Source organism: Egretta garzetta, unplaced genomic scaffold (genome assembly GCF_000687185.1).
Source record: "Egretta garzetta isolate BGI_Z169 unplaced genomic scaffold, ASM68718v1 scaffold256, whole genome shotgun sequence".
Classification (NCBI taxonomy): Eukaryota; Metazoa; Chordata; class Aves; order Pelecaniformes; family Ardeidae; genus Egretta; species Egretta garzetta.
In genome coordinates, this window is record NW_009260073.1 from 2806634 (window position 1) to 2833570 (window position 26937).

Below are 26937 nucleotides of genomic sequence, written 5' to 3' on the forward strand. Positions count from 1 at the left end.
TGCATGTAGAAACTGCAACTCTAGGATCTGTAATATACAGAAAAGTAAAGTTGCAGGCAATCTTAATCACTATGTTTACTTGACTGTATTAAGGAATGCAGTTATTTTCCACAATTTTCTTTTTTCCAGTATTTAATATACAGGTATGAGTCCCAACCTTCTCACAAAGGCTACTTCAAATTCAAAATTAAACTCGAATATAATTAAAAGCACTAATACATGTCTTTTCTAAGTATAATCCTAAGTACTGCAAGGAGGCAGTGTCAGAGATGCTGTCGTATCAGAGAAAGCAGACTTACCTGAACACTGCTCCTCCCTGGCAATTATTATAGCAGTTCTGGCAGCTTCTCTGTATTGCTTCAGTGCCATGTATAAGCGGAATAGGTACTTGGCATCCTTAATTAAATCAAACAAAAGCAATTAATACTAACTGAATACATACTGCTGTATTCCCTTTACTTACTTGCCCATCCCACCACCACATTGTTCAAAGAAAGCAGTCAAGCTGGCTTATTTCGTGAAGAGCTCTTTCTATCAACATGCTTTAGCTGTGCTGCATTCCCCTGTAAGTTTGGGCCATTACAAGTCAGATAAACACCCAACGCCGAGGGCCCTGACTGAGTTGTGGCAGTCAATTGCCAAGCCCTGTCAATATGGACGCAGAAAGCAGCAGACCCTTAGGCACATTGAGAGTTGTGCAGGTGGAAACCCAGCAACTTCAGACGTGTCGGCATTTATGGTATCAGAAAAGAACCAGGGGACTCCTTTTAGAAATCAAAATCTTGCTAGAAATGTTTAAATTACATTACAGATCTAGAGGCAAACATTGCTTAGTGTGGATAAGGATGACAAAACCTGGCCATTAAAGAGTGTATTGTTCTGGGACCTGATGGCAGACATCCAAGACAGCTAAAAGAACTGAAAATTAAGGGGACAATCAGCTAACAAAACGCATAAGATTTATAATTTGCTATAGTACACATTGCTCATATATTACAGAATTCAAGAATGGCAAATGTAGCAGAGAGTTCACCCAAGAACTGGTCTTTCATGAAAAGGAACTATTAAGCACCAAAAAACCTGGGCTAGTGCCATTCTTATATCTTTAGCCGTGATTTCTAAAATGGGAATCAATAAAAAGTAAAGTCTGTACATAACAATCTATCTTTTAATGGTATGGTTCCAACTTAAATATAGACTAATCAAGAAAATCACTGGTAGCTTTATAGACAGCTTAGTAAAAAACCCCAACCGATTAGTTCTGCAATGTTATTAATAAAAACCAAACACTGACAATGCATATTTTTTGTTAAAATGCTATAAAAGTTTCTTTAAAAAGAATTGTATTAATCAATGTTGTGCTGTCCTCTGGAATACTGTGTGGGTTTTATACATAAGTCTCAAAAACATAGCAAAAACCAGCAGAAATTAAAAGGAAGAGAAATATGAATGATATAAAGACATTTCCTTATAAAGAAGATGACTGCAAAGATTAACTCCCTACTTGAAAGGCAAGAAAAAAACATGAAAAATCACAGAAATTAAAGCAAGACAGAAAAACTGGCATACAGAAAGAAAAAAGGCAAGTAAAATTCTGCTTTTTAACTTGCAACATAATGAAAAACACTGAGTGACCAAGAGTAATTAAACTAGTGATGGAGCAGAATTTTAAGTAACACATGATCAAAAGGTCGAACGTCATAAGAACCATAATTTAACAATAATGAAATAGTTATCTGGATAATAAAGTAAGCACAACTACTTATATTAGCGGATATTATTAATCCACTCCAAACTGCCTTAAAAAGGAAAACCGCTATTCCCTGAGCGGGGTAAAACAAGGATTATTATGAATTGTAGGGTATCATGTAATTCTTTCCAACTTCTGACACCTCCTAATGACCACAGATGGCTGCACTTCTTCCCCATCCAGGCTGTTTCACCGGCCGGAGGAAGGATCCTGTCCCAGCACGGACCAGTGGTCTTATATGTTATTTGCCATGCCCCTGATTATTTTTTACTTAAATAATATACTTAAGTGACTTACACAGCAGCCATATGTAGAAAAAATATGAAAATAGAAGGCATTTAAGAAAAATCAGTCTTATGCTTTACTTTCATATTTTTACCTTTAGAGTTAGCCATTTTAAAAGCAAAAAATGCAGGAAGGAATTTTCAATTGACAACACATTCCCTACGGTCTTTGGAAAAATTTATTATTGCAATCTAACTGATCTTAGTATTACTTAGAAAATATGCACACAGAAAACAGCAGAACCTTGCTAGTTAATGCTCCCTGAAAAATTACAAAAGAAACACACACGACAAATTAAGAGTCTTTACATTTTGAAGTTAACAAATACAATAGCTGGCATAGTAACACATTCAAGAAATAGATTATAATTAGTCAGACAATACTGTAGCAAAATTTTGGTAAGCATAATAATTTTGATAATATGATACTTCATTAAAATCCCACATAATTGTTGGCTGCAAAAGATTTAAAGCAGTCAGGATGCTGTGAGCAATGACTTGGTTTGAAGATCAACGCTCCAAAGGATTAGCAAGTTTCTGCTGCATGGCTACTTCAAGGTCACTCTTACTTTCAGCTTTACAAAAATACCACCACATAAAAGCTGCTATTCTCTAAAAACAACCTCATTTGCTTGATAATTTCAAAAACAGTCTCCATAGCATAATAAGGATAAAGATGAATTGGTTTTAAAGTAGATTTTTAAAACAAATATGTATGATTTGATAAAGTAAAATTTTGCTACTCACTGAGAGAGACTATGGCAGATTCGATTAAAGCATTCAGAAAAACAAGAGAGAGCTTTTAAACAAGGAAAAGAAAGCTCTACACTGAAGTTCAAAACAATGTTAAATATGGCAATTACGGCATTCACAAAATTCCTAAGTGTTTTCTAAAATCTTTGGAACCTGTTCACTATGGAGATCATACTGTAGCTCACTTCCCTCATCCAGTCCCATGCACTTCTTTCAACCACATGGCTAGGCTGCCGCTCTTAGAAAAAGAGACTGGATGCTTCAGTTTCTGCCCACCCAACTTTCAGCATAGATATGAAATTACTTTTGCTTACACTGGTGCTGCACAGATTTATCAGCTAATGCCTCCAACAGCTTCGTTCTCTTCTGGTCTCTTGCAGTTGAATTGTGTATGTTTCACTGTTTTGCTTTCCACATAATTTCATTAATGTTCACATTTTAAATTACAGGTAAATAATAGCCGCTGGGCTATGATTAATGCAATGATATTTAACAAGTCTAAATGCCAGATTCTGCACTTAGGACAGAGTAATGCCAGGCACAAGTGTAACTGGGAGAGGAGTGGCTGGAGGCAGCCCTGCAGAAAGGGATCTGGGGGTGCTGGCTGACAGCAGGCTCAACAGGAGCCAGCAGTGTGCCCCGGCAGCCAAGAGGGCAAAGCCCATCCTGGGGTGCATCTCACACAGCAGAAGCAGCCGGTCAAAAGAGGTGATTATCCCACTGCATTCAACGTTGGTGCGGCCTCACCTTGAATACTGTGTGCAGTTCTGGGCCCCACAATGTAAGAAGGATGTGAAGGTCCTTGAATGCGTCCAGAGGAGGCAACACAGCTGGTGACAGGGCTGGAAGACATGTCCTGTGGGGAGTGGCTAAGGACTCTGGGCTTGTCTCATTTGCAGAAAAGGAGGCTGAGGGGGGACCTCATTGCTCTCTACAGCTTCCTGAGGAGGGGAAGTGCAGAGGGAGGTGCTGAGCTCTTCTCCCTGGTATCCAGTGACAGGATGCATGGGAATGGTTCAAAGCTGCACCAGGGGACGTTCGGACTGAACATTAGGAAGCATTCCTTTACCGAGAGAGCGGTCAAATACTGGAACAGGCTTCCTAGAGAGGTGGTCAATGCCTCAGGCCTGCCAATGTTTGAGAGGCATTTGGACAATGTCCTTAATAATATGCTTTAACTTTTGGTCAGCCCTGAATTGGTCAGGCAGTGGGACTAGGTGATCATTGTAGGTCCCTTCCAAGTGAAATTCCATTCTATAAAGAGATAAGAGGGTTTTTTTGGTTTTTTTTAATTTTATAAAAGGAAGGCTGGCTTGGCCATCAACTGCCCAGTTGTATCAAACTCTTGATCTCCAGGTGCCATACAAAGAGGAAAGAGCCAGAATTTCTGATCTCACAACAGAATGTATATTAGCCACAGCTAATATACAGCCACAGCTGTATATTAGCAATGAAATAAACTTACTGCACCAAGACCATATCATCTCCATCACTACCAAACCTTAGTCCTCTCAGTAAGGCAGAACTTACACTTCCATACATAAAATTTTTCACCTGACTGTATTTACTGTGAGTTTGTATGAGATCTTAAATTCCTTCAGTAAGGAATTAATTGCAGACTGCAATATCTGCACTTGAGGTCCGGCTTTCACAATAAAAAAATACGAGTGCAGCACCACTTATGTCACATTCAAGCTCTGCTGTAACTGGCAATAAAACTTGAAGTGGCTTAGCCACTTAGTTCCATGAACTCAAGCCCATATATGATTGAATGTACCATAAGCTCTATGGACATCAAAGCCAAAAATGGACTGTGAAGCCTTTTTTTCTATAGCTTGAACTCAAGAGAAACCAGATAACCCATCAGCAGTCACTCTGCAAAAGAGCTGCTTGTCATCTTAACCTCAAACACTGCTGTTCTGATGTCTAACATGATATTTACAGTGGACACTTTTAGTCTATCCTGGGAAAAAATTCATACCAATGGAATATGGTCAAAATCTACTTCTTGTATTGTATATATAGCACAGATCTGATCTCTGTTCTGCTTAGTTTGTGAACGATCCTCTTCCTTTATTACCAAACCTATGGTACTGGCAACTAATACACAAAAATCTGTCAGCAAATATCTTCCAACTCCCAAATCCATATATACAAAAGAGAGAAAGATGAAATAAGCTACCAGTCTGCCAAAAGCCTTTAATTACTCCCAGTGAATGGTTTCCTTTTAACAAAGGAGCAGGAAACCCAGAAGGAGGGGCAATGGCCCTTTCAAAACTTTATTAATTGATCACGTGGCATTAAAAGAAGCCTCATAGCACAGAGTACCTCTTATCTCACAAAGCACCTCCTAAATAGTATAAAATAAAAATACATAAGGTTCTAAGGATCCAAAGAAGAATTTTCATGACAATGATGAGTGACAGTGTAAAAATCAGAGTCCACAACATTTAATCAAAACTTCCATGTTAGGAAGGTCTGTCACCAAAAATCTTCAAATGTGCTTCCAGATTTTTTTATTTTCTATCATAAATTAAATATGTAATTGCATTCTCCCACACAGAACAGAAACTCTGTGTTTTAGTTTACAGCCTATACCTGCAGATGAAACTGACTATGAATAATCAATGCAAACTTTAAACTAAATACATCTACATAATAAGAAATCAAAAAAGATAGATAATTTTTTAAAAAATAAAGTTTAACTGTCATATGGGCATCCACATGAAGCAGTTAAATTTTCAAGTGATCTCAGTGCCAAATTTTTCGATTCATTTCACATTTTAAAACAGAGTTGTTTTGGGCTAAGGTCTTTTTGAGAACATGGTCATTAATCACTTAAGAAATCAAGAAGGAGCTGGGAAATTTTGAAAATCTGCCCACAACAATTTATGTCTTAAGTTGATATGTGAATCAACTAATGTAGGATGTGTGAAGGAACTAATGTTGCCTGATCTTTTTTGGGTTTTTGTCCTTCATCTCCTATTTACTACCTTACTTTCTTCCACTGCAGCAGTTAGACCAACTCCCCACACTGCAAGAAGAGATCAGTGCTGTAGCTAGTCTTGAGCCACACACATGCTGACCGACCATCTGGGAAAGGCACAAGCCAGCTGGCTAACTGGCATGAACAGACATCTAAGTGTTGCCTTTTTCCCTCAGTACGAGCATTAATTTGAATCTCCTCTGTCCAATTACCTGCCTTCGTAAAGCTTGGAGAAAGATGATTATATCTAAGACAGTTACTTCCTTTCTTATCCTTCTGAAACTGAAGTTACTGTGTGAATGACTCACAGAGCGATCATATAACTAAGTCTTGCTCCTTATTGAAACCAAAAAAACCCACAATCTGTGTCTACCAAAAATTTTAGGACAAAATAAGCTCAAAAGATCTTGCAGTACAGCAACGTGATACAATAGCAGTGATTAAAAATACAATACCTTGGGCATGCCATCACTCTCTCCCATAAGATAGTCTATCAGCTGATTTGTTAGGGCTTCATCTTTTGCCCGTCCCACCTATTAAATAAAGACAGAAGAAATTATGATATGAAAGAGGAAGGAAAAACACTTATTCATAAGGAGGCTTTTCATAAAAACACTGAAACTAGATAGATTTAAAACATGATTTTTTTTTTTTTACTTTTGCGTGTTCAAACCAGATGACTACTTGGTTCATCAGCTTTGACATGCAGTAGTTCATATTTATTTTCTAATGTGTTATGTCAGGGGATTATAACTAAACATGTCTCTACCAGCATGAACTTTTCCTCTGCTTCAGTGTTGGGAAGGTGTCTGAATCTAGGGCCCATGAGCTGAAGCCTGCTGTCACAAAGCTATGTCTACCTGGGGGTTATCAAGTTGAACATGAGTCAGCCATCAGCCCTTGCAACGAAGAAGGATAATGGTGTCCTGGGCTGTATTAGGAAGAGTGTGGCCTCAAACAGATCAAGGCAGGTGATTGTTCCCCTCTACTCCAGGTGAGGCCAGTTCTGGGCTCTTCAGCACAAGAGAGGGAAGGACATACTGGAGAGAGTCCAGTAAAAGGCCACTAAGACGATGAAGGGCCTGGAGCATCTCTCATGAGGAAAGGCTGACAGAGCTGGGACTGTTGAGGCTGGAGAAAAGACTTGGGGGCGATCTTTTCAATTATATAAATACTTGAAGGGAGGGTGCAAAGAGGAAGGAGCCAGGCTCTCTTTAGTGGTGCCCAGTGACAGGACCAGGGGCAATAGGCACCAGCTGAAACACAGGAGGTTCCATCTGAACATCATGAAACACTTTTTCACTGTGAGGGTGACCAGGCACAGGTTGCCCACGGAGACTGTGGAGATATGCAAAAGCTGTCTGGACATGGTCCTGGGCAACCGGCTCTAGGTGGCCCTGCTTGAGCAGGGGAGTGGATCTGATGACCTTTGGAGGTTCCTTCCAGTCTGAACCATTTAGTGATTCTGTGACAGGGAGCGAGAATGGAGACATATTGACCTCTCCAACCGGAGTATGCAGACTGGAAAAAACAGCAAAACTGAAAAATCGTATATGGATATTGCTAAAAAAGAGAATTCCAAACTGAGGTGCCTCTGTCACACAACCACAAATACCTGAATTCATAAATCCTTCTTTGAAGACTGAAAACACATTCTCCTCTGGTGTCAGTATTAACTTATTCTACTTTTTTAACGTTTAGATATCACCTTTCCTGATACAGTTTTCCTTCTATTTGCAATCTGTCAAAACACACTAACTGACACTAAGAAAATGTCACAATAATCAAGGTAAAATTCTTGAAAATATGAAGAATTTTTTGTTTTATCAAAGTTGCTTACTGTTTCAATTGCCATTTCTATAGACAAGTTATCTTCTGTGCTTGGACTTTTCATAAAGTGCTTTAATGCCTAAAATGATACAGAAGAAAAGTTAAAACTGAGACACATGAAATTAACATTTTCATCAAGTTAATTCATTTTTATCAAGTTATTTCTCTCTGCATTTTGACAGACAAGTGGCACACTGAATGCTTATCTTGACTATTTTACAGCCATAAGGATAACCACACACACTACAGAGGTAGCAGCTGCTCTTACAGATACTCCTGCAAGAAAGAAGAGTTGAGCCTTTGCCAAATTTTGGTGTATATCTTCATCTAACCATGAAAGATGTTCAAAGCAATATGGTGAGAAGAAATTAATGATTCATGCGCCAGTGGACCCACTCCCCCATGCCCCAGCTGAAGGAGTGGTCACCTACAATGGCTGTAATTTGCAAAAATCAGTAATATTTTTTTAATATGTGTTCAGTATGCAAAAGTCAAACATTTAATAAGTGTCAGTTTGCTGATTTGTAACTGATCAAAAGGAAGTGTGTCAACGGACATGCATTAGCATATTTCCTTTTTAAAAAAAAAGCTTTAAGTTAGGGCATGCTACTGTATTAAATGAATTAATTAGTCAGCAACCAAGTCTTCATTGGTCAAGCTAATAAAATGTAAATAAATTCTAATTCTATGTTCATGACATTTAGAGCTTCATCCACCTGAAGCCTCTACTGCTTAAAGTTATGTGCATGGCAGTATATAATTCACAGAACACAATGCAGATAATTGTAAATATAAGTAGTTATGTTTTTTACACTTTGTAAAAATGTCAGTATGTCATCGGTTAAGGCAGCTAAAGTCTACTATGAACTTCCCTGATTTTGAAGTACTGTATTTTGAACAGATTCTATGAACTTTTAACTATCACTGTTTTATCCTTTTAGTACTGACCCGTCCATATTGACCACACAGCAAGAAAAATTTTCCCGCCTGAAAATGTTTCTTTTCTCCTTCAAAATATAGTGCAATGCTCTGATAATCTTCATTAGTAGTACTTTCAGAACCTGCAACAGATAGATAGCAATGACAGCAGAGTATTCTTACTAAGTAAGATAAAGGCCCTACTGACGGAACAAATTCTTATTCTACAGGTTTTTTCTGACTGACATTCAAAAACCAAAGCCAGCTAGACTCAAATTGTGTCTTACACATTTTTTACTTATTTAATCAGACCAAATATCAGACATTAGGAGCTAGTAATACAGTGAAATAGTTGTTTCCATAGGTTTTATACCATAACATGATTTCTGGTTTTTTAATGGACATAATAAAATGGCATAACTATGACCCACTAATGAATTTTTCCATTATGTCTTGGCAACAATAAAACAGAGCAAGTGCTTATGAGATTATCACCTGAATTATTTGCACAATTCAAGAATACGCAACTACATCTGTATTGCGCAGAGCAAGACTATCAGGACCAATGTAACCATGTGGTAGCAGGGAATACTACTTAAGTCTTCTAACTAAGACTCCATTTTACTGTATACATCGAAAACAAAGACAGCCACTACTCCAAAGTTAGTTTTAAACCCTTTTTCCACCCACTTAGATTAGAATTTGAGATATCCTATTTTGGATAGGAGAGAAGGAAGAAAGCCTAAGGAACAGTAGAACAACAGTGGCCACCTTGACAAGCAGCTACAACAGCACATCACCAAGCTAGATGTTGCCAAGTTTTCATAACCTGCATAACAAGAATCCATTTTTAAAGGAAGAAATTAATTGAAAATACAAGATAATTTGGTAGATATGTATGTGGAACTGCTTCCACGAAGAATGGTGCCTGACACAGGGGAAAAATGTTAAAATTTATTGCAAATTGACAAGCTGGCCACTGACTGACTTGATGGCCTGAGGTAAAAGTCAGCTTCTCAGCAAGGTCGCCTTTTTGTGTCTCACTGACACAAGAGGAGGCCATGAAGGGCCTTAAAGGGAAAAAAAAGGAAAGACAAGTGACATACACATGTAAGAAAAGAACTAGACTCATGAAAAAAGGAAAAGAAGGGATAAAACCCAAGAACTGTACCTGTAAAATTCTCAGTTTTGGCAAAGCAGCACTACATATATCAAGGTCAAAGAAAGGGCTTCCTCAATAGACACAAGAAAATAGTCTAGACAAATGCTTTATCTCTACTGATAAACAGAAAAAGCTCTAGCACAGGCAAGATTTGAAAACCAGCTAGACTGAAGACCAAGGGAGATACCTAAGCTGAAAGCAAAGCCTAGTTTGGAGGTCTGAATTAGACATAGATTGCCAGATCTGACCATGGTGACTGGAAATGGAAAAGGCTGGGAAACAAAACTTCGCTCCCCTTGTCTTATGATTTCAAATTGGTCTAAACCAATTAAAAGAAGGGCAGAACATATTGCAAGCAAACTATTAACCTGGAATACTCACTGATAATATCAGCATAAATCTCCATCTTGTTGTGCTGTTGAGCTAATGTGAAAGCTTCATTATTGCATTTGGACATGACCAGGAACTGGATGGCAGAACCATAGTCACCAAGCTGCAGAAAGAATCTAATCAGAATGAACAAATTAATACCTTAGTACTAATTAGCATAATGAATACACTTAATGTTTTAGGAATATAGAATATTTTGTGGCATACAAATATGTTACATTTCCTTTTTTTTAATATCTCAATTATTTTAAATAGGTTACCAAAATTAGCTTAGTATAAATAATACAGCATGGCAACTTTTATTATAATCTGAACTTACTACTTCAGGTTAACAGAATTTTAATCAGAAAGTAAAAAAAAATCAGTATCTGCTTAGCTGTCTAAATTTTAGAGAACTCAAATCAATAAACTGAAATATAGAGTAACTGGGCAAGTACCAATAACCAGAGCCTGCTATGTTAGCAAGCCTCACCAACTTATGATAGGTATGGCCTCTTTCACCTTTTTTTTTAACCTGCATGATATGACTCTTACCTGGCCACCATCTTTGCTCCATCAAGAGACTGTGTTTCCCTCACAATATTAACAGCCTTTTCAGGATTATTAAGGTGATCCAAATACAGTCGAATTACACTGTCCCATTGCTTTGCATGCTCATAAGCTATCACAGCTTCCTTGTACCTGCAAAATAATGGTTCCACACCAGTTTTTCTAACTTTTAAATAACACTTTACAATACAGTGTGAAAGAAACATACAGTATTTTATTTCTGAGAGGTTACACTGTAACACCTTCCTTTCAGTTTGCATGTAATAGCCTTGTTCTGCATTTACTATGGTTTTTTGTCTCTAATTTTCTCTTGGGAGAATGAAAGGCAGAGACAACAGAAAAATGTTTACTACAATACTATTTTTGACCTACTCTGCCAGCACCCCTTTTGGTATACCTTAAAAGCAGTTCATCTGGTTCTATCAGTTCTGTATGAAATCACTTGGGAGTGAGAGAAAAATAAAAACCAAACAGATGATAACTAGTTGTACAAATTTAAAATGAGACGACTTTTCTGTTCTGTAAACAAGATCAAGTCTCATCAAGGCAAACATTTAGCTTTGGCACTGTTTCATATTATAAAGTACCATTATTCTGAAGCACATTTATTTACAGGTAAGGACTAGTAGAAACTGCATTCTGTGATTAAATATAACCTATTTGGGGTTTTCATTTCAGCCAATAATTTCACATCATTCAATATTTTGCAAGTGCAGCCATTAAGACGTAACAATCATTTGGTTCTTGAGTGAAAATTTTTCTTTTGTGATTACTCCCCCTTTGAATGACTTTTAAAAATCACAGCTAAGGAGTTGTTAAAAGCAAACTGAACTTCAGTAATCTGCCAAGTGGAACATTGCATTGGGTGCAGTACTTTAAGACCTTGAATGATTTTTAAAAAAAATATATTAATGCTTAGACAGGATAACAATTAATTAGAAAAACATCTCTGATAGTAGTGGATGGTCCTTAGATTATGTTTAAAATCTTTACATAATATCTTAAGTTTACAAATTGCAGAATCCATTTTCACAAGGCTATCTTATACAAAATTTAAAGTCTGTCTCTTATTTTATTTTACAAAGAGAGTAATGTATAATAATAATAATATCAACAACAACAACAACATGTTTTCTAAAAAAAAGAAACATTCAAATGCACCTGCCATCTGCTTCTTTGGCCTTTGCGTATTGTAGGTGAATCTTTGGAGATGAAACATGAGGAAGAAGTTCACCAACCTTTGCCCTAGAAAGACAAGATAATAGTTATTTAATAAATATTTCTGCTTTCAAATTTTCTCAATTACAACAGGCATATTTTGATATCAACACTGCAAAGAAGGCTAAAAAAGAAGCAATTGAACACAATGTATAGGCTTTGAAGGCACTTTAATATTTTCAAAAAGCTGCACTTCATAGATGTAAGAACTGGAAATTATAGACTTCTTCATGAACATACAGGCTTGAAGAAGGACTCTTTTTTAAGTCTGAGAAGTATGAGCATAAGAAGTACCAGACCAACAATTTTTACCTCCAGTATTCTCTAATTAATCTACAGAAGCAGCACAGAATTAAAACTGTAACCTAAAAGAATGAGCAAAAGAGCACAAAATATCACCAGTACAGGTGCAGTTGATTACTTCTGTGATTGTGTGCTTAAGGCCATAGGTTGTAGAGAGAGAACTCTAGGAAATCAGAACCAGATTCTCTGAGTGACAGCATCCATAACAGCAGAGTGTGGAGGAACACAGAACTATGTCAGTTCTCCCATAAATCCAGCTTCAGGAGTTGCACACAGTGATATGATCTATAAAAGCCAGCAAACTAAGCAGCAAGCCTTTCAAGACAAAGGATATGAGAGACTGAAGAGAGGCTGACCTTAAATCTCACCTCTCTGCTTAAAACATAGACAACTCCCCAAACTGAACCTCTTTCTGCTTGTACCTTCCAAAGCTTGTACCTCCCACTTTCCAAATCAAGGCTATGCAAGCTACCCTACTTAATGAAGTGTTCTCTTCATCTGTTCTGATGCCACTGACACTTCTAGGACGGAATACATTTTTCCTTAGTCAATAAACATAATATTCCAACCTAATTTTTAGAGCACTTGTATGAAAGAGCAGGGGTCTTTCTGATCTCTGCTCCGATCAGTTCTTAGTATTAGAAGTCCATAAAATGTAATTAGGCAAGAATTAGACCCTTAAATCTCTCGGTAAATTGTACTTTTCCACTGGAAATTTGACAATAATCAAATTCACTTAAAAAATTAAAAATGTATTGAATATAATGCCAGTGATTTTGACTACTCATGATACAGACTTCACTTGAACCAACAACTCAGAATAGTTTCCAACTGTCTCAATATTCGGTCTCAGCTACGTATTTTATAACTGAAGAATTTTAATGAACTAAACAGTAACTACATGAATAAAATTACTATATTCAGTGCGCACACACAAAGGACCCGAAACTGCAGGTAACATTAAACATAACACAAAGAAAAAAGGAAGACTATCTCCTATTTACAGTAAGACTATATTTAAAACAACATAAGCTCCTAAGAGAACACTGTTCTTGTTTAAGCTTGGGGGACAATAAAAATCAATGAAACATAATTAATAAGACACTTGTGCTATTCAGACAATCATTCCTTTCCAAAGAGCACCCCAGCAAGTCCTCTGAAATATGTAACACTTCCCTGAAACCTGTACTTACCAGTTTTTACACCGGATATATACTGATGCTGCCTTGTCATAATATTGTCCCTTTTCATACAGCTGAGCAGCTTCTGAAAATTGCTACAATATTGGAAATGATTAAAATATAATTTCTAAATTAAGACTGCAAATAAATAAATAGCTTAATGAATTCACATATTCAGCCTTAGCTTTATTAACTCTTTTGAATACCTTCATACTCTCCAGAATAGCTCCACAGTCTCTTTTTAGTAACCTACTGGGATGTTTAATGGCCTGGTTTACCCCTCGACGGATATCTCCCATTCGAATGGACATTTGAGCCACTCCAGCAAGGCAAGCTTCATCGTGTTCCTGGTACTGGTAATCAAATGAAAAAGCAGTAACTATACATTGTACATCAGAAATATCAGGTCACAAAAGCCACAGTAACCAAGCACTGAAACAAATTAACAGAACATTACATGGACTTAGTTAAATCAATTTTTGTCTTCAAATTCTTGCCTAGCTGCAGCTGCCACTTACTTAGAACTCAGCTTAGTTTTCTTCTTAAGCTTTGTCTTTAATTTTTACATTTTACTTACAAGATCTGTCCAGACCAAGCATACATGAGAAGAATCTGTTTTAAAGACAGCTCAGTACTACTCTCCTCTTTCCCCCAAAACAAACAGTAGAGGAAAAAAAAGAGAAACTATGAGCAAGCAAGGTATTTCCTTTTTTTTTTTTTTTTTTTTTTTGAATTCAGAAAACATTGCTATTTCCCCTATTAAGTTTCCCTACTATTATTTAAGCTGTTTCATAATAGACATTTTTCAAATATTAGGGGAAATAATGCCAGAATAAGGAAGGATCTACTGAATATGTTTCTTTTCTAACACAAACCTTGTTTGCCTTTAAATTGATAACAACTCAATAAAGAAGAATGGGAGGAATAATTAGGACTTTTGTTATAAGAATGAAAATCCCAGCAATATTTTTCTCTGACATTTCCACACCTATTATGAAACTGCTCAAATTATACGAACCTCAGTCTAGTTATGCCATGTTAACACAACAGCAATACTGCTTTAGAGAAAGCATCATTCTGTATATTAAAAATAAGAGAAGCGCAAAGACTGCTATCCCAAAAGCAACAGTCACATAGATTTAGAGCTGAATAAAAAAAAATCAGAATTCAAATGAGTCTGAAACATGACAACTTAATGAGTAGTATGATAGCACAAATGCTATTGTTACTGGAAAGGAATTACGAAGGTGGTAAGGTCATTGATGTTTCATAAAGCCAAATAGCTTGAATTCAGAAAACATTGCTATTTCCCCTATTAAGTTTCCCTACTATTATTTAAGCTGTTTCATAATAGACATTTTTCAAATATTAGGGGAAATAATGCCAGAATAAGGAAGGATCTACTGAATATGTTTCTTTTCTAACACAAACCTTGTTTGCCTTTAAATTGATAACAACTCAATAAAGAAGAATGGGAGGAATAATTAGGACTTTTGTTATAAGAATGAAAATCCCAGCAATATTTTTCTCTGACATTTCCACACCTATTATGAAACTGCTCAAATTATACGAACCTCAGTCTAGTTATGCCATGTTAACACAACAGCAATACTGCTTTAGAGAAAGCATCATTCTGTATATTAAAAATAAGAGAAGCGCAAAGACTGCTATCCCAAAAGCAACAGTCACATAGATTTAGAGCTGAATAAAAAAAAATCAGAATTCAAATGAGTCTGAAACATGACAACTTAATGAGTAGTATGATAGCACAAATGCTATTGTTACTGGAAAGGAATTACCTTATTGTTTCCAGTGATTCCCTTCTCATAATGTGCCAGAGCGTTAATATAATCACCCCTAAAAGAAAACTGGAAGTTATATGGAAGAATATTTTTAATAGGAAGACATGGTTACCTTTCTACCACACAGATTATGCATGTATCTGTCTTGCTTTAGACATAATGACTCCATACAAGGATGTTGAAGTATGCAAAAGATGGACAGTTACACAGTATACCATGGCACTTTTTGTGCACCTTATCAAGCTATTAGTCAAAGAGGCAGCCCATCTCTCAATTCCATTCTGCTAAGACCAATAAACCTCCCTTGAAAGACAGGCAAAGAACCTATCTGCACAATACACCTCAATAATCTTACCTCTACTTCCACATTCTTCTGGAAGATAAATGAAACTAATGTTCTAAAATTATTTAGAATTTTCACAACATAAAAACAGAGGCAATTCTTCTTTAAGTACATTCACAACTCAAGTTACAGATGGTTGCATTGCTTCAGCTGCCTCCTTCCTTCCTTTCTGTGACCAACAAGTGTCCCCTCTCAGTGCCAGGGGCATGGAGTTGTCTAAAAACTCCATTAATAGGTAAGAAGTTTTCTTCTTGTTTTAGACATTAAGTAGACCAGGTTTCACCTGGGAAGAATTAGGTACAAAGTCGACTTTAAAATCATGGCAAATGGTTAATACCTTCTCTCTTTCAGGGACTGGCAGCCTTGAAATTTGACACTAACTAAAATATGTAAGAAAATGAAGGCTACTGGGTATTTAAGGAAAGATAAGCAAAAGGCAAGGCTTTCGTCCAATGTAAGAAGTGTTAAATGGTGTGAACTTTCTCTATTTTCCAAGCACTTGCCTGCAACAAAGTATTTATTTAGTAGATGATATTATTATATAGTGGACCCACCAGTTGCAAAGGACCCAAATATACTGAAATTATACAATATGTATATTATATAATGTATAAATAACTATTATTTGCTAACATATGTCTCCATCATGAAGTACTCCTTACAAAACTACCCTTCCTCTTACTATAGCTGCAAGACCTCACAGAATTCTCTCTCAGCAATGCAGTCAGCTGAAGTATCTCAATTCTATGTTCTTCTAGTGAGCATGAATATTGTTTTAACATTCTTATACTGCAACTTCACAGGAGAACTTACGTGAATTCAAGCTGCACTGCATATTCCTTTGATATGAAAGGGATTTGGTCTGGGGCCAAACGCTTAGCCAGCTGAAGTGCGCTGTCCCAGTGTTGCAAGTCTTTCCGCATCTATTAAGAAAGAACAGTAAGCGGCTGAGGGAGCTGGGGTTGTTTGGCCTGGAGAAGAGGAGGCTGAGGGGAGACCTTATCGCCCTCTATAACTGCCTGAAAGGAGGTTGTTGCGAGGTGGGTGTTGGTCTCTTCTCCCAGGAAATGGGCAATAGGACGAGGGGAAATGGCCTCAAGTTGCGCCAGGGCAGGTTTAGGTTGGACATTAGGAAAATTTTTTTCACCAAAAGAGTTTTTAAGCATTGGAACAGGCTGCCCCAGGGAAGTGGTCAAGTCCCCATCCCTGGAGGTATTTAAAAGATGGGTAGATGAGGTGCTTAGGGACCAGGTTTAGTGGTGGGATGGCAGGGTTAGGTTAACGGTTGGACTTGATGATCTGAAAGGTCTTTTCCAACCTAAATGATTCTATGGTTTTCTGATGCAAGTATCAAATTCTGAATTCTAATATGAACTTTATATTATACTAAATACAAATACAGAGCTAGTATTCTAGGCAGATTCAGACAATTTGAGAGGCATTCATCCTAAAAGAATGTCTGTCAGTCACACAATAGCAAGAACAAAACCATAAAAGGGCAGAATTATCAGAAGGTAAAATATTCCAACATTTAAGTGGAGATGAAAACAGCAGAAGAAAATTTACACATCTTAAATGAATACCTCAAGTGCAGCAATAGGATAGGACGATGCCAGATATAAATCCTGAGCCAGATTAAAATCACTAGTAAACATGGCAAGATGTCCTGCTAAAAGGTTGTGGTCTTCTATTCCCTGTAAAAAGACATAATAGGTGCAAAAGTAGTCCAAAATAAAAAGAATATTGTTATAAGTAACATAAACTAGTAAGCACAGTAAACCAAAATATCCCTACATTTCACAACCATGTGTATCGGGTTCTACAAATCAGAAAAAGCCCTCACTTTCTTATTGTAGCTCAAAGCCACTACAGCTTACACTGTCTAAAATCAGCAATTTGCAACAGTATATTTTTAAGGTACTATTTCACGCACACTTTTAGATGTATAATTGCAATTTTTTTAATAATTACATAGTAATTTTAATAATTAAATTAATAATTTAATAGCAGCCTTAAAAATTTCCTCAAAAATTAGAAAGGAAAAAACAGCTTTTAAATGCCTGAGACATGAATATATTCTGCTGCTCTCAAGCAAATGCAGAAAGGAATGTTGTGTGTTCCAGTAGCAACTGCAACCACTTCAAGAGAAAACCAAGCAAGAGTGATGTGTCTTGGATGCTTTCTCCTCTATAGCTATTAAGTCCCTTGAAAATAATTCACCTTCTATTTAAAAAACACCAAAGTCTCCACGAAAGTAAGAATTCAGCGATTCTTAAAGAAGAATTAAATCACAGTATTTCCCATTTAAAAGGGACTTTACATTTTACCTTTATTTGCTCTAGTGACATCACCATCCCAGCATTACCAAATGTCCGATAAACACGTATTGCAAAATCCACCTCCATATGATGTAAGCAAGCTTTGGCCAGCTCATTCCAACCAGACTGGTCATTCAGAAGTCTGCACACCTCCCACGCTTCAGAAAACCTACAGAAGGTAAAACCTATTTAAAATAGTATTACTCGCACCTAAAATTCTCAACACTTTTTTTTCCTAATGCTATGGCAAGGAACACATAAAAAGCATTTACTTCTAAGCCATGGAGAGAGAGAGATGTGCCAGGAAGAAAGCAGAAATACAAATGTATAACTTACAGTTCTGTTTCTCCTGTTTCTACCACACTTTTTCAAAGAAGGACCTTCAGTCAGTTTTGGAAGAGCCACTGTCATAGAATTCTGAATCAGTCTTGAAAAAAATTACTTTAGCTTTTACTTGACAGTGGAAAAACAAATAAAGCACCAATGGGTCACTTATTTTGCCTGGTCTGCATAGACAGCTACATGGACTCATGGATCATTCTAACTTATGACTATTCAGCATGACATTTTTGTATCACCAGGATATAGTGTATTGAGCTATAAGCAGAGAAGAAAACAATTTACACAATATAATTAAAACGCAGATGTACCTTTTCAACATTAAAGTCTGAGTAAGCATTTGTGTCAGTTCATTAGGTCCAAAGTCTTTCAAATTGCCAAGGAAACTGTGAGTGCTTAGATAGATATTGTTTGTTTTCCCACTCTGAGTCTGACAAGTTAATTCTCCATTATACAACAACAAAGGTTTATGGGAAAAGGGGACTTCCGTGCCACCTGCCAAAATAATCTTTGATCCTAAATTCAAAGACCAGAAAGAAGAGAAGACATCATTTAAAAAAATCCCTACATTGTAAAAAGTTTATCAAGCAGTCACAGCTGAAATACCGTAGATTTACAGGGCATTAATTCAAGGTCTCTAATTCTGGTAGTCACCATCTACTCTACAGTGCCTATTTTTCAGTAAAGTAAATATACATAACAAATCTTCTAAACTATCAAGGTCATCTTCCAAATATTTGTAGGTAAATTTCTTAATGTTTCTTTGTAACAAATACAGAAATTGCTATGATTACAATTTTGGTTAACAGCGTAAGTGAATACAAGTTTTGCCACCCCGATCCTAAGATTTTCTCATGAAAATTTCAAAATACAACTGAAGCATGATGTGTAAATTCCAGACAAAAGATAGTTAATAGCAAGAAGCTTAGGGAGTTAAGACCAAAGTGCCTGTTGGAGCTTTACAGAGAAACCTACAAAGCAACTATTTTTCTATTCATCAGTTGCACATCAAAACTTCTGTAGTACTATTCATTTTTATATGCAGTTATGAAAATATTTAAGACAAATGAAGACTCAGAATGTTTTACTTCATTAACTAAAGTTGTGAATAAGTTTTTAAAAGCATTTACAGTACCTTGAATGGCATCCTTGTGAAAAACATAAGTGTACACTTTATCATCATCAAAAGCAACAAAAACACCTTTATCCATTGGCCAGTTTTCCCACAGGATTCCTTTAATAGTTGGTGAGAAGTTTGGAATCTCATATAATCTATCATTTACCTACAAATAATGCAAAAGCAAAATTACTAGCAAATGACTAAGGAGACAAAATAAATATTAATCCCGGTTATGATTAAAAATAAAAAAAGAATATAAATAGTGCAGAAATAAGAAAATTTTATTAAGAAAAAGTTTTCTTATAAGCAGCGACTCTGAATAACATAACAGTTTAATTCAGAAGGGAAGTAAATGGAGAAAATGCACATTATATGAATGTTATTTACTTTTCTTAAAAAAAGGTATGGGGACAGGCAGTGAAACTGTTAGTGCTTGTTAACAGACTAAAATATCTGTATTTAAATACACAAACATATAAATTTCTGAAAATTACTGATTAGGAATTTTGTATAATGAAATTGTCCTATCTAATAGGGCAGATTTTATTTCCTTACATTACTGTTACATTATCTTCAAGCCTCCTTGGCAATTTCTTCTACCAGCATATACATATTGGAGTGACAAAGGCTTCTTCATTCTCAATTAAAAACACTATATAGTTGAAGAGCCTGCTTGTAGATATAATTGTATGGGTATGCCACACAAACTTACTGGACAATAGACAAAGCCATCACTTTTGTCATCTATGAAAGCCAATCGGGTTCCACTGGGATCTGGAAAAATTTTTCTCACACTGACAGGATGCCGATATTCATTCACATATTGCCAGTCTTCAATGTAGAAATAATGGATAACTCCAGTCTAATGAGAAAGAACAGAAAAAACTAATGATGACATCTGTAAATGGCAAGTAGATAATTAACTTGGTTGTAGTTTCTCCCATCTTAAAGAGTGCTGAGCATGAAAGTGTTTAAAGAAAAGTACTTCCAGGTGTTATTTTAGCTTCCTTCTTCATTCATGGATGGGTTTGGACAGGATAGGAAAACTTTTTGGAAGCGCAGAGAAAGCAGACGGAGGTTTGAGAGGTTTTCTGCTGATTTTATTGTTTATCTCCCTCCACTTTGCGGAGACAAGCTGTATTTACTATGCAGTTCTCTAAACAAGGGTAATACCTGCCTCATTGCTGAGAGAAGCTTAACCTTCAAACAAAGCTGAAAAGTTTGCCTCCAGGGAAGAACCACACATTCTTAAGAACAGATGCACCTAATTCAGGGGAGAAAAGCAATCAAACTGATTTGTGATCAACGCTATATTTCAATTAGTGTCGCACAAAGAAGAACACTGGAAGTAAAAGGCGGCTTTGAAAGTCAATTGTAAAATTTGCACACATCAGATTGATCAGTCATGAATTTAGGACTTCAAATTTATCATCTTTACCAGTTTAGGTACTGAGGAGGTGGGAAAGCCCTCAACTGCTGCAAAACCACTCAAGTTATTAAACCAGTGATAACACCAGAGACAGTGATTCTGCCTTTCCTCTGGAAGGTCAATACATCTGTGTCACAAAGAGCACAACACTACAATGCCAAATGTGCCCTGTATTCTGAGTGCCAGGAAATACTAAAAGGAAACAAACTACCCCTCGTGCATAGGAAAATCTCTGGAAAAATCCATAAGCATGTTCACATCTTTCTTCAGTGCCCTCCTCATTCCTATCTTTGTTGAAACACCTAAAAAAAATTCTCTTTGGGCAAAGGCTTCAATAGTAAGTCAATACTTCCATTTATGCTATCATACTTGTTTACCTTAGTACCTTTTTGTCCACATCTATCACAGCATCACCTAAATCAACAAGTTTGCAAGGCAAGTGCTATGGTTTTTTTTATATTTGGAAGACAGTTTGATTGCGCACCCTCTCACTAATGCAACAGAACTAAATTCTGCTATTAAAATCAGAGTTTTGCAACAAACACTAGTAAAGGCAAAACTTAACCTTTCTGCCAATGCATCTCATATAAATGCAATAGTAAAGGAAGTTGGATGCAATTTTGACTGTATTTGCATGAAGTTCTTGCGTAGAAAATATCCACTGTAAACTTCTCAGAAGCACAATTTTTTTGCTAAAAGTATGAGTAATAATCCAAATAATTCAGACAGAAATATATTCCATCTAAAAAGATCTTTAAAACCAGAAGTAATACTCACATCTGTACCATATATGAGGAAGTCACTAGTTAAAGCATGGCACAAAATTCGGTATTTATCGTCATCTGCTGGGAAGAGTCGAGTTTCCCGTTCTTCCTGAGCACCCAAACCTTCACTTTCTATCTAAATATAAAGAATAGAATGAACTGAAAAATTCCACTGTTAACAATGAGGTATCATGGTTTTGCCTGTATCAAACTGTAAGGAAATGAGATGAAGACAAACTTGCATGTGCATCCTTAAAACCCAGCATCTGCTTCTGTCACATTCCCACAGAGACTTTTAAAATAAGACTTGTTAAACAGTTCACAGGAAAACACTTTTTGTTCACCTGTTCTAGACTAGGTTGTATTTCTAAGGTCTCCAGAAACTCAGCTTTATATTTTAATTAGCCAGCAAAAAAAATTCTAAAAAATTTTGATCTCCATTAACTGATCACTCCATTTTCTCTCATTTTTAAAATTATATTAACTTGTTCAGCTTAGAGCAACTCATTAGTTCAGCACTCCAAATTGCCAGAGCTCTTACCATATGCAACTGGACTTTACCCTCAAAGAGAGCAGCGGCATAATCAGAATTAAGGTGCATACTTGCTACTGTCCCCAGGTACTCCACATCCTTAAGCTTTTTTACATCTGAAGAATTCAAACAGAAAAGAAAAGGTTAAAATATTTTGATTTTGTATAGCTCTTCACTTATCATCATCTGAATTTGCAGCTGAGTAACTAGATGTGGAAAAGCCACAACTAACCAGAGAGGGAAAAACTCACATATAAAGACACTTTCTTCTTAGCAGTCAGAGAACTGGTTAGAAAGTACAACAGAAACTCTCTTCCTATGCAACTCTTACTAGTATTCTCACAGTTTTGATTAATTTATTATTAGCCAAAAAAGGTGATGCTTAGAGAGACATGAAAGCTTTAAATCCACTGTCTAAAATTTGGACATAGCAAAACCAATTTTACTTCACCCCATGCAAACAACATGAACATCTACCAAACTGAGCATTTAAACCCTCAGATCATACAGTCCATAAGGTACTTCGCCAAACTTAGTATTTAAATGGTCAAATAAAGTTTCAAAAGCCTAAAAGGCCCTCATTGGTTAACAACACGATCTGAAAAAAAGAAAAAAAATTCTATGTTTCATTACCAATACCTTGAACCTGAAGTTTTATTTCTATTATTTACAAAGCCTTGTCATAACTGCTTCGGTTTGTGAAGATCAGGACTATTGGACAATTCGAGTTGTTGTTACACAACGTTGAACATCCAGAACTGCTAAACACAATACCAAATTCACAAAATAAGGCACAATGATGCAGCAGTTTTAAGAGAACTAAATTTATGCTTACTATTCTCTCCAAGTGCATAAAACCAAGCCCGATTATTCATTCCTACAGCCAAATGATAAACACCAATAGCAACAAAACTGGGCTCTACTTCAACAGAGACTGTGACTGGTAGCTCCTGTAAGAAAACAAAACAAAATAGAACAATTTTCATCCACTATTAATACTTACTTATATCTAAATTAAGTTTAAAAGGAAGAGGTTATCATACTTTCTCCACATGATTTTCTATAGTAACTTCAAGAAGAGAAGTGAGGTATGCAATCCGTGTACTGCAAGCACCTCCAAGGATTGGAAGCTTTGTCAAGAAAACATGGAGGGATCCCCTTCGTGTAGATACTGCCAACAACTGTCCATCATCTGTCCAAGCCAGCTGATCTAAACCTAAAACATCCACAAGTTTTTGCAAGAAAAAAAAATAACTCTTTAACTACTGAAACCAAGAAATAATTATTTGGCTTTAAAATGTGAAAATGGTAGGAATTCATACCTAGGAATATATGTACTAATGTACTCAAACATAACCAATTAATATAATTCCAAGATTAACTGGAATCACTCAAACCAAATCCATAATTTACCAATTAAGCACTTTCCTAAGAGCGAAGACTTGACAATAACTGAAGTATTTACAGACACTACAAGAGGACACAACGGTGGTAACTCATTACCCAGGAACATAAGTCTTGTAATGATGTTCTGGAAGCTACAGGCACAAAACCTGTATACCAGGATGAGAACAGATTAAGTAGTATATGTCAGTACAAGAGATGCTGAAAAGCACAAAAAACCCACCAAAAAACCCCATGGAAAGAAGCAGAAACCAGTTAAATATATTATATTAGTAATCTGAATATACTGTATTACAGATTCAAAAAACCAAAACAGTAACTGATCAAATATTCTGGGAGCTGTATTCCTCTATACTTTGAAGAGATACAATAAGGTATGTCCTCATTTTGTTATGGGTCACCTAATAAATACAAGTTGGAAAGAAGGAATTTATGATAAATTCTGTATTTACAGTTTTTCCAATGACAATACTTTCGCTCATGTAAACAGTCACCATCAAAATTCTGTTTTACTTAATTTGTAAAAATTTCTGTCCTCATGGAGACTGTTAACATACCTTTGTTTTCATCATCCAAGTTTATTATGGCATACATGTCTCTCAGGTCTGATAGATCATGGATTTTAATGCTAAAACAAAAATAAACAGTCATTCTCATGAATATAAATCTCAGTCATTATAAACTGGAAGAAACTCAACCCAATCAAGACAGCCTAAAGGAGCAAAAAATAAGAGCACAAATGCAAAATGCCTTCCATTTCCTAAAGAGCAGCACACACTCACTGTTAGCCATCACTCTAAATAGTGTATCACTATCACTGTACAAAAAGATTTGCTCAGGAAAAGATTTGCTGAGGAAAAGGTACAAATCCAATTTGAAAGAACTCAGGGATAGGAAACACACGCTATTACTTCCTTTTAACCTGTTACAGTACAGGCTAGGTTAAAAACACATTCCTGATGGGCAAACACTTCTTGAAACACAGATGCAAAAAGCTAGCTTTCTATCCTGCTTCACATAAAAAGGGACAGAGTGAGAGTTTACTTATGCTGTCATGTTACTCAATACATGCTAAAGAACCCCTTAAAGAAACAATACAATAGCTGAAGTGCTTGAAGTTGCATCATGTTTTGCTCACAGTTACACCACTCTTGATGTGCAAGTGTTATAAATCAGCAGTCTGTTAAGGTCATACACAGAACTGAGGACAGACAGAAAGGTCTGACCACTACTATCACTCAGCTCGTTTTTCACTGAAGAATTCAGATGTCACAGAATCAGGGAGTAGCAGACAAGGAGCTAAAGGAGGTATTCTGTCATATGCACAACACATATTGGAAAAACTCCAGTCTCTTTAAGTATTTTTTTTCCTTAATCACTTATGCATTTATAGTTTTGTCTACATTCCAGGTAAGACCAAACACCAGGGAAGAAGATATCAGGATATCAGCATACTCCGTACAGCTTTAAATGAATTGTTCACCTATTGCTAAGCAGATGTTTATGTCCAATCAACATATCATAGTAAAGAAATTTGGACATTTTTGTAGCCAAGTAACATAATAGAAAAAGAAATAATCAAAAGGAATAATCTAGAGTAAAGTTTAATTTATTTTTTTTACAATAAATTACAATAATGTTAATTACCATTTCAGAGATTTTCATCAATATTAGTTTCTCCTAACTTTAGGCAGAGAGGCAGTCCCACAAAGCAATGCACCTCGCCTTCTCTGCATTGACTTCTTAGGGAGCCTTGAAGCCGAAGGGAGCCTAGCTTCAATGCCAAACAGCTACAGTTATGTGAGATGAATTTCATTCTTTGTGTATAAAACTACCACTTACCAGTTGTCTCCACATGATGCAGCTTTGTTTAATGACTGTGATATAGCAATGCTGCTTAGATTATCCTTATGATTATGAGCTTGAAAGATCTCTTGACCTATCTCACGAATGTGTGTAGAGATGACTACAAAACAACCTCGTGAGAAACCAATCATAATGTAGCCATCGCCATACCTGTTACAAAAAACCAACAATTAAGAAGAGAGATCTATTTATGCAATATGCATTTTCTTTCAGACTACAGAGGTAACTGTCAATGCCTCCCTTTAATAGGAAAAATAATAAAATTATGGGAATTTATATATAATGGAGAACAATATAGTATAAAATAGATTAAGGGAAAAACAACAAAGGAGAAAACCATGGTTTTGCCCAGAGTTCACTCATAAGTTGTCTTTTCCATAATGCCACTTTACCTTCAGCCAGGTGCATACATGGCAGTGATGCCAGGAGAAAGACCTCTGGTACCTTCACTGTAATAAGCATGCCAGAAGATGGAAACTTCCATTTCAAGATTCTGGCTGACTGGGTCCCATCTATGCTAAAAATAGTAATGCCAGTCCCTGTGCCAAAGCTACAATCTGTGTTCATGAATAGATAGACTGTTTACTTTTCACAGTGTCAAGTAGAAATAATGAGGTTAAGGCAGAAATAGTTACAGCATGTAAGGATGAATTCAAACAATATCTCATCAGCTTAGTTGCAAAAAAATCATTGCAAGGTAAACAGCCCAGGTATGCCTTGTTAGACATGTGGCCATAAATTAAGAAGCATATAGCTACAGGTTTTCTTTCACAGTTGTAGTGTAGAGGGATAAATGTCAATTCCATGTTGACTGAACCAGCATTAAAAGACCCAGTGTCATGATTCAAAGATACAGAAACAGTACAGCTACTTTTTGGGTACAGAGTTGAAACTTCTAGCTTGGGACTTCTTCAAAGGAACATTACCAATTGGATTACATAGCAGAGGAGCTACAAGAACTTTGCACAACTTTGTAAACCAACAAACTAGCTGAAGGATACAACTCTACCCCCAGCTCTTTCATCACTCACCCACCTAAACAGAAAACAACCTACAAAACCCTTGGTTTGATCTACTATCAGGACAGCAACAGCATTAGTGTTCTGAATTTGAGCATACCGACAGCGATTATATTTGAAAATACTGCTCTTATAGCCATTGAATTGTCAAGTAAAACAATTGCAAAATGTAGACTTTTCTTTGGAGAAGAATTATTAAAAAGGCTACAATACATTAAAGAAAAATCCAGTGTAAGCAAGAGATGTATGATTTCATTTCCAGCATTTATCAGAACTACTGGGAAAATCTTCAGCTTGTTAGTACTAGAATGCTTCATTAAGAAAGTTCTGCTCACCATCTGTAGGTTACAATACTGCCATAAGGCTGCTGAAATTTCAGATCAATTGGGTTATCAGGATCATTCAAATTAAAAAGAAAGAGAGTCTTCTTGCCGACCACTACACTTACCTGTCAATAAATGAAAAGAAAAATTAACTTGGTAAGAATGGCATCACTTTAAAATAAGGCCCTACATCTTCACTAAAAGATGAGATTTAGGACTTTCAACAATAATTAAGAATCCCATGGATATGAATTCTGATTCTTTACCAACAGTGGAAGAGATTTTCAGGATATTCCCCTTGTGAGCCAGTGGTTCACATATCTAAGTGCAAGCCCAGCAGAACACACATCTCAT

The 26937-nt window shown here is 36.3% G+C and overlaps 1 protein-coding gene across 1 annotated transcript in view; it reads right to left on the reverse strand.

Moving 5' to 3' along the window:
* Positions 1–26937, reverse strand: part of WDR19 (WD repeat domain 19) — a 45374-nt gene that overhangs the window by 9173 nt on the left and 9264 nt on the right. The window contains exons 7-29 of the mRNA XM_035896730.1: positions 26596–26708; positions 25218–25391; positions 23933–24003; positions 23015–23187; positions 22807–22921; positions 21981–22087; positions 21453–21575; positions 19959–20108; positions 19262–19409; positions 18438–18642; positions 17797–17956; positions 17053–17163; positions 16283–16392; positions 15124–15181; positions 13531–13677; positions 13337–13419; positions 11784–11867; positions 10608–10754; positions 10065–10189; positions 8552–8664; positions 7614–7682; positions 6229–6306; positions 300–396 (exon numbers count right to left, since the gene is read on the reverse strand). Of these exons, the coding sequence (XP_035752623.1) occupies positions 300–396; positions 6229–6306; positions 7614–7682; positions 8552–8664; positions 10065–10189; positions 10608–10754; positions 11784–11867; positions 13337–13419; positions 13531–13677; positions 15124–15181; positions 16283–16392; positions 17053–17163; positions 17797–17956; positions 18438–18642; positions 19262–19409; positions 19959–20108; positions 21453–21575; positions 21981–22087; positions 22807–22921; positions 23015–23187; positions 23933–24003; positions 25218–25391; positions 26596–26708 (2761 nt within the window). The remainder of the gene's footprint in view (positions 1–299; positions 397–6228; positions 6307–7613; positions 7683–8551; positions 8665–10064; positions 10190–10607; positions 10755–11783; positions 11868–13336; positions 13420–13530; positions 13678–15123; positions 15182–16282; positions 16393–17052; positions 17164–17796; positions 17957–18437; positions 18643–19261; positions 19410–19958; positions 20109–21452; positions 21576–21980; positions 22088–22806; positions 22922–23014; positions 23188–23932; positions 24004–25217; positions 25392–26595; positions 26709–26937) is intronic.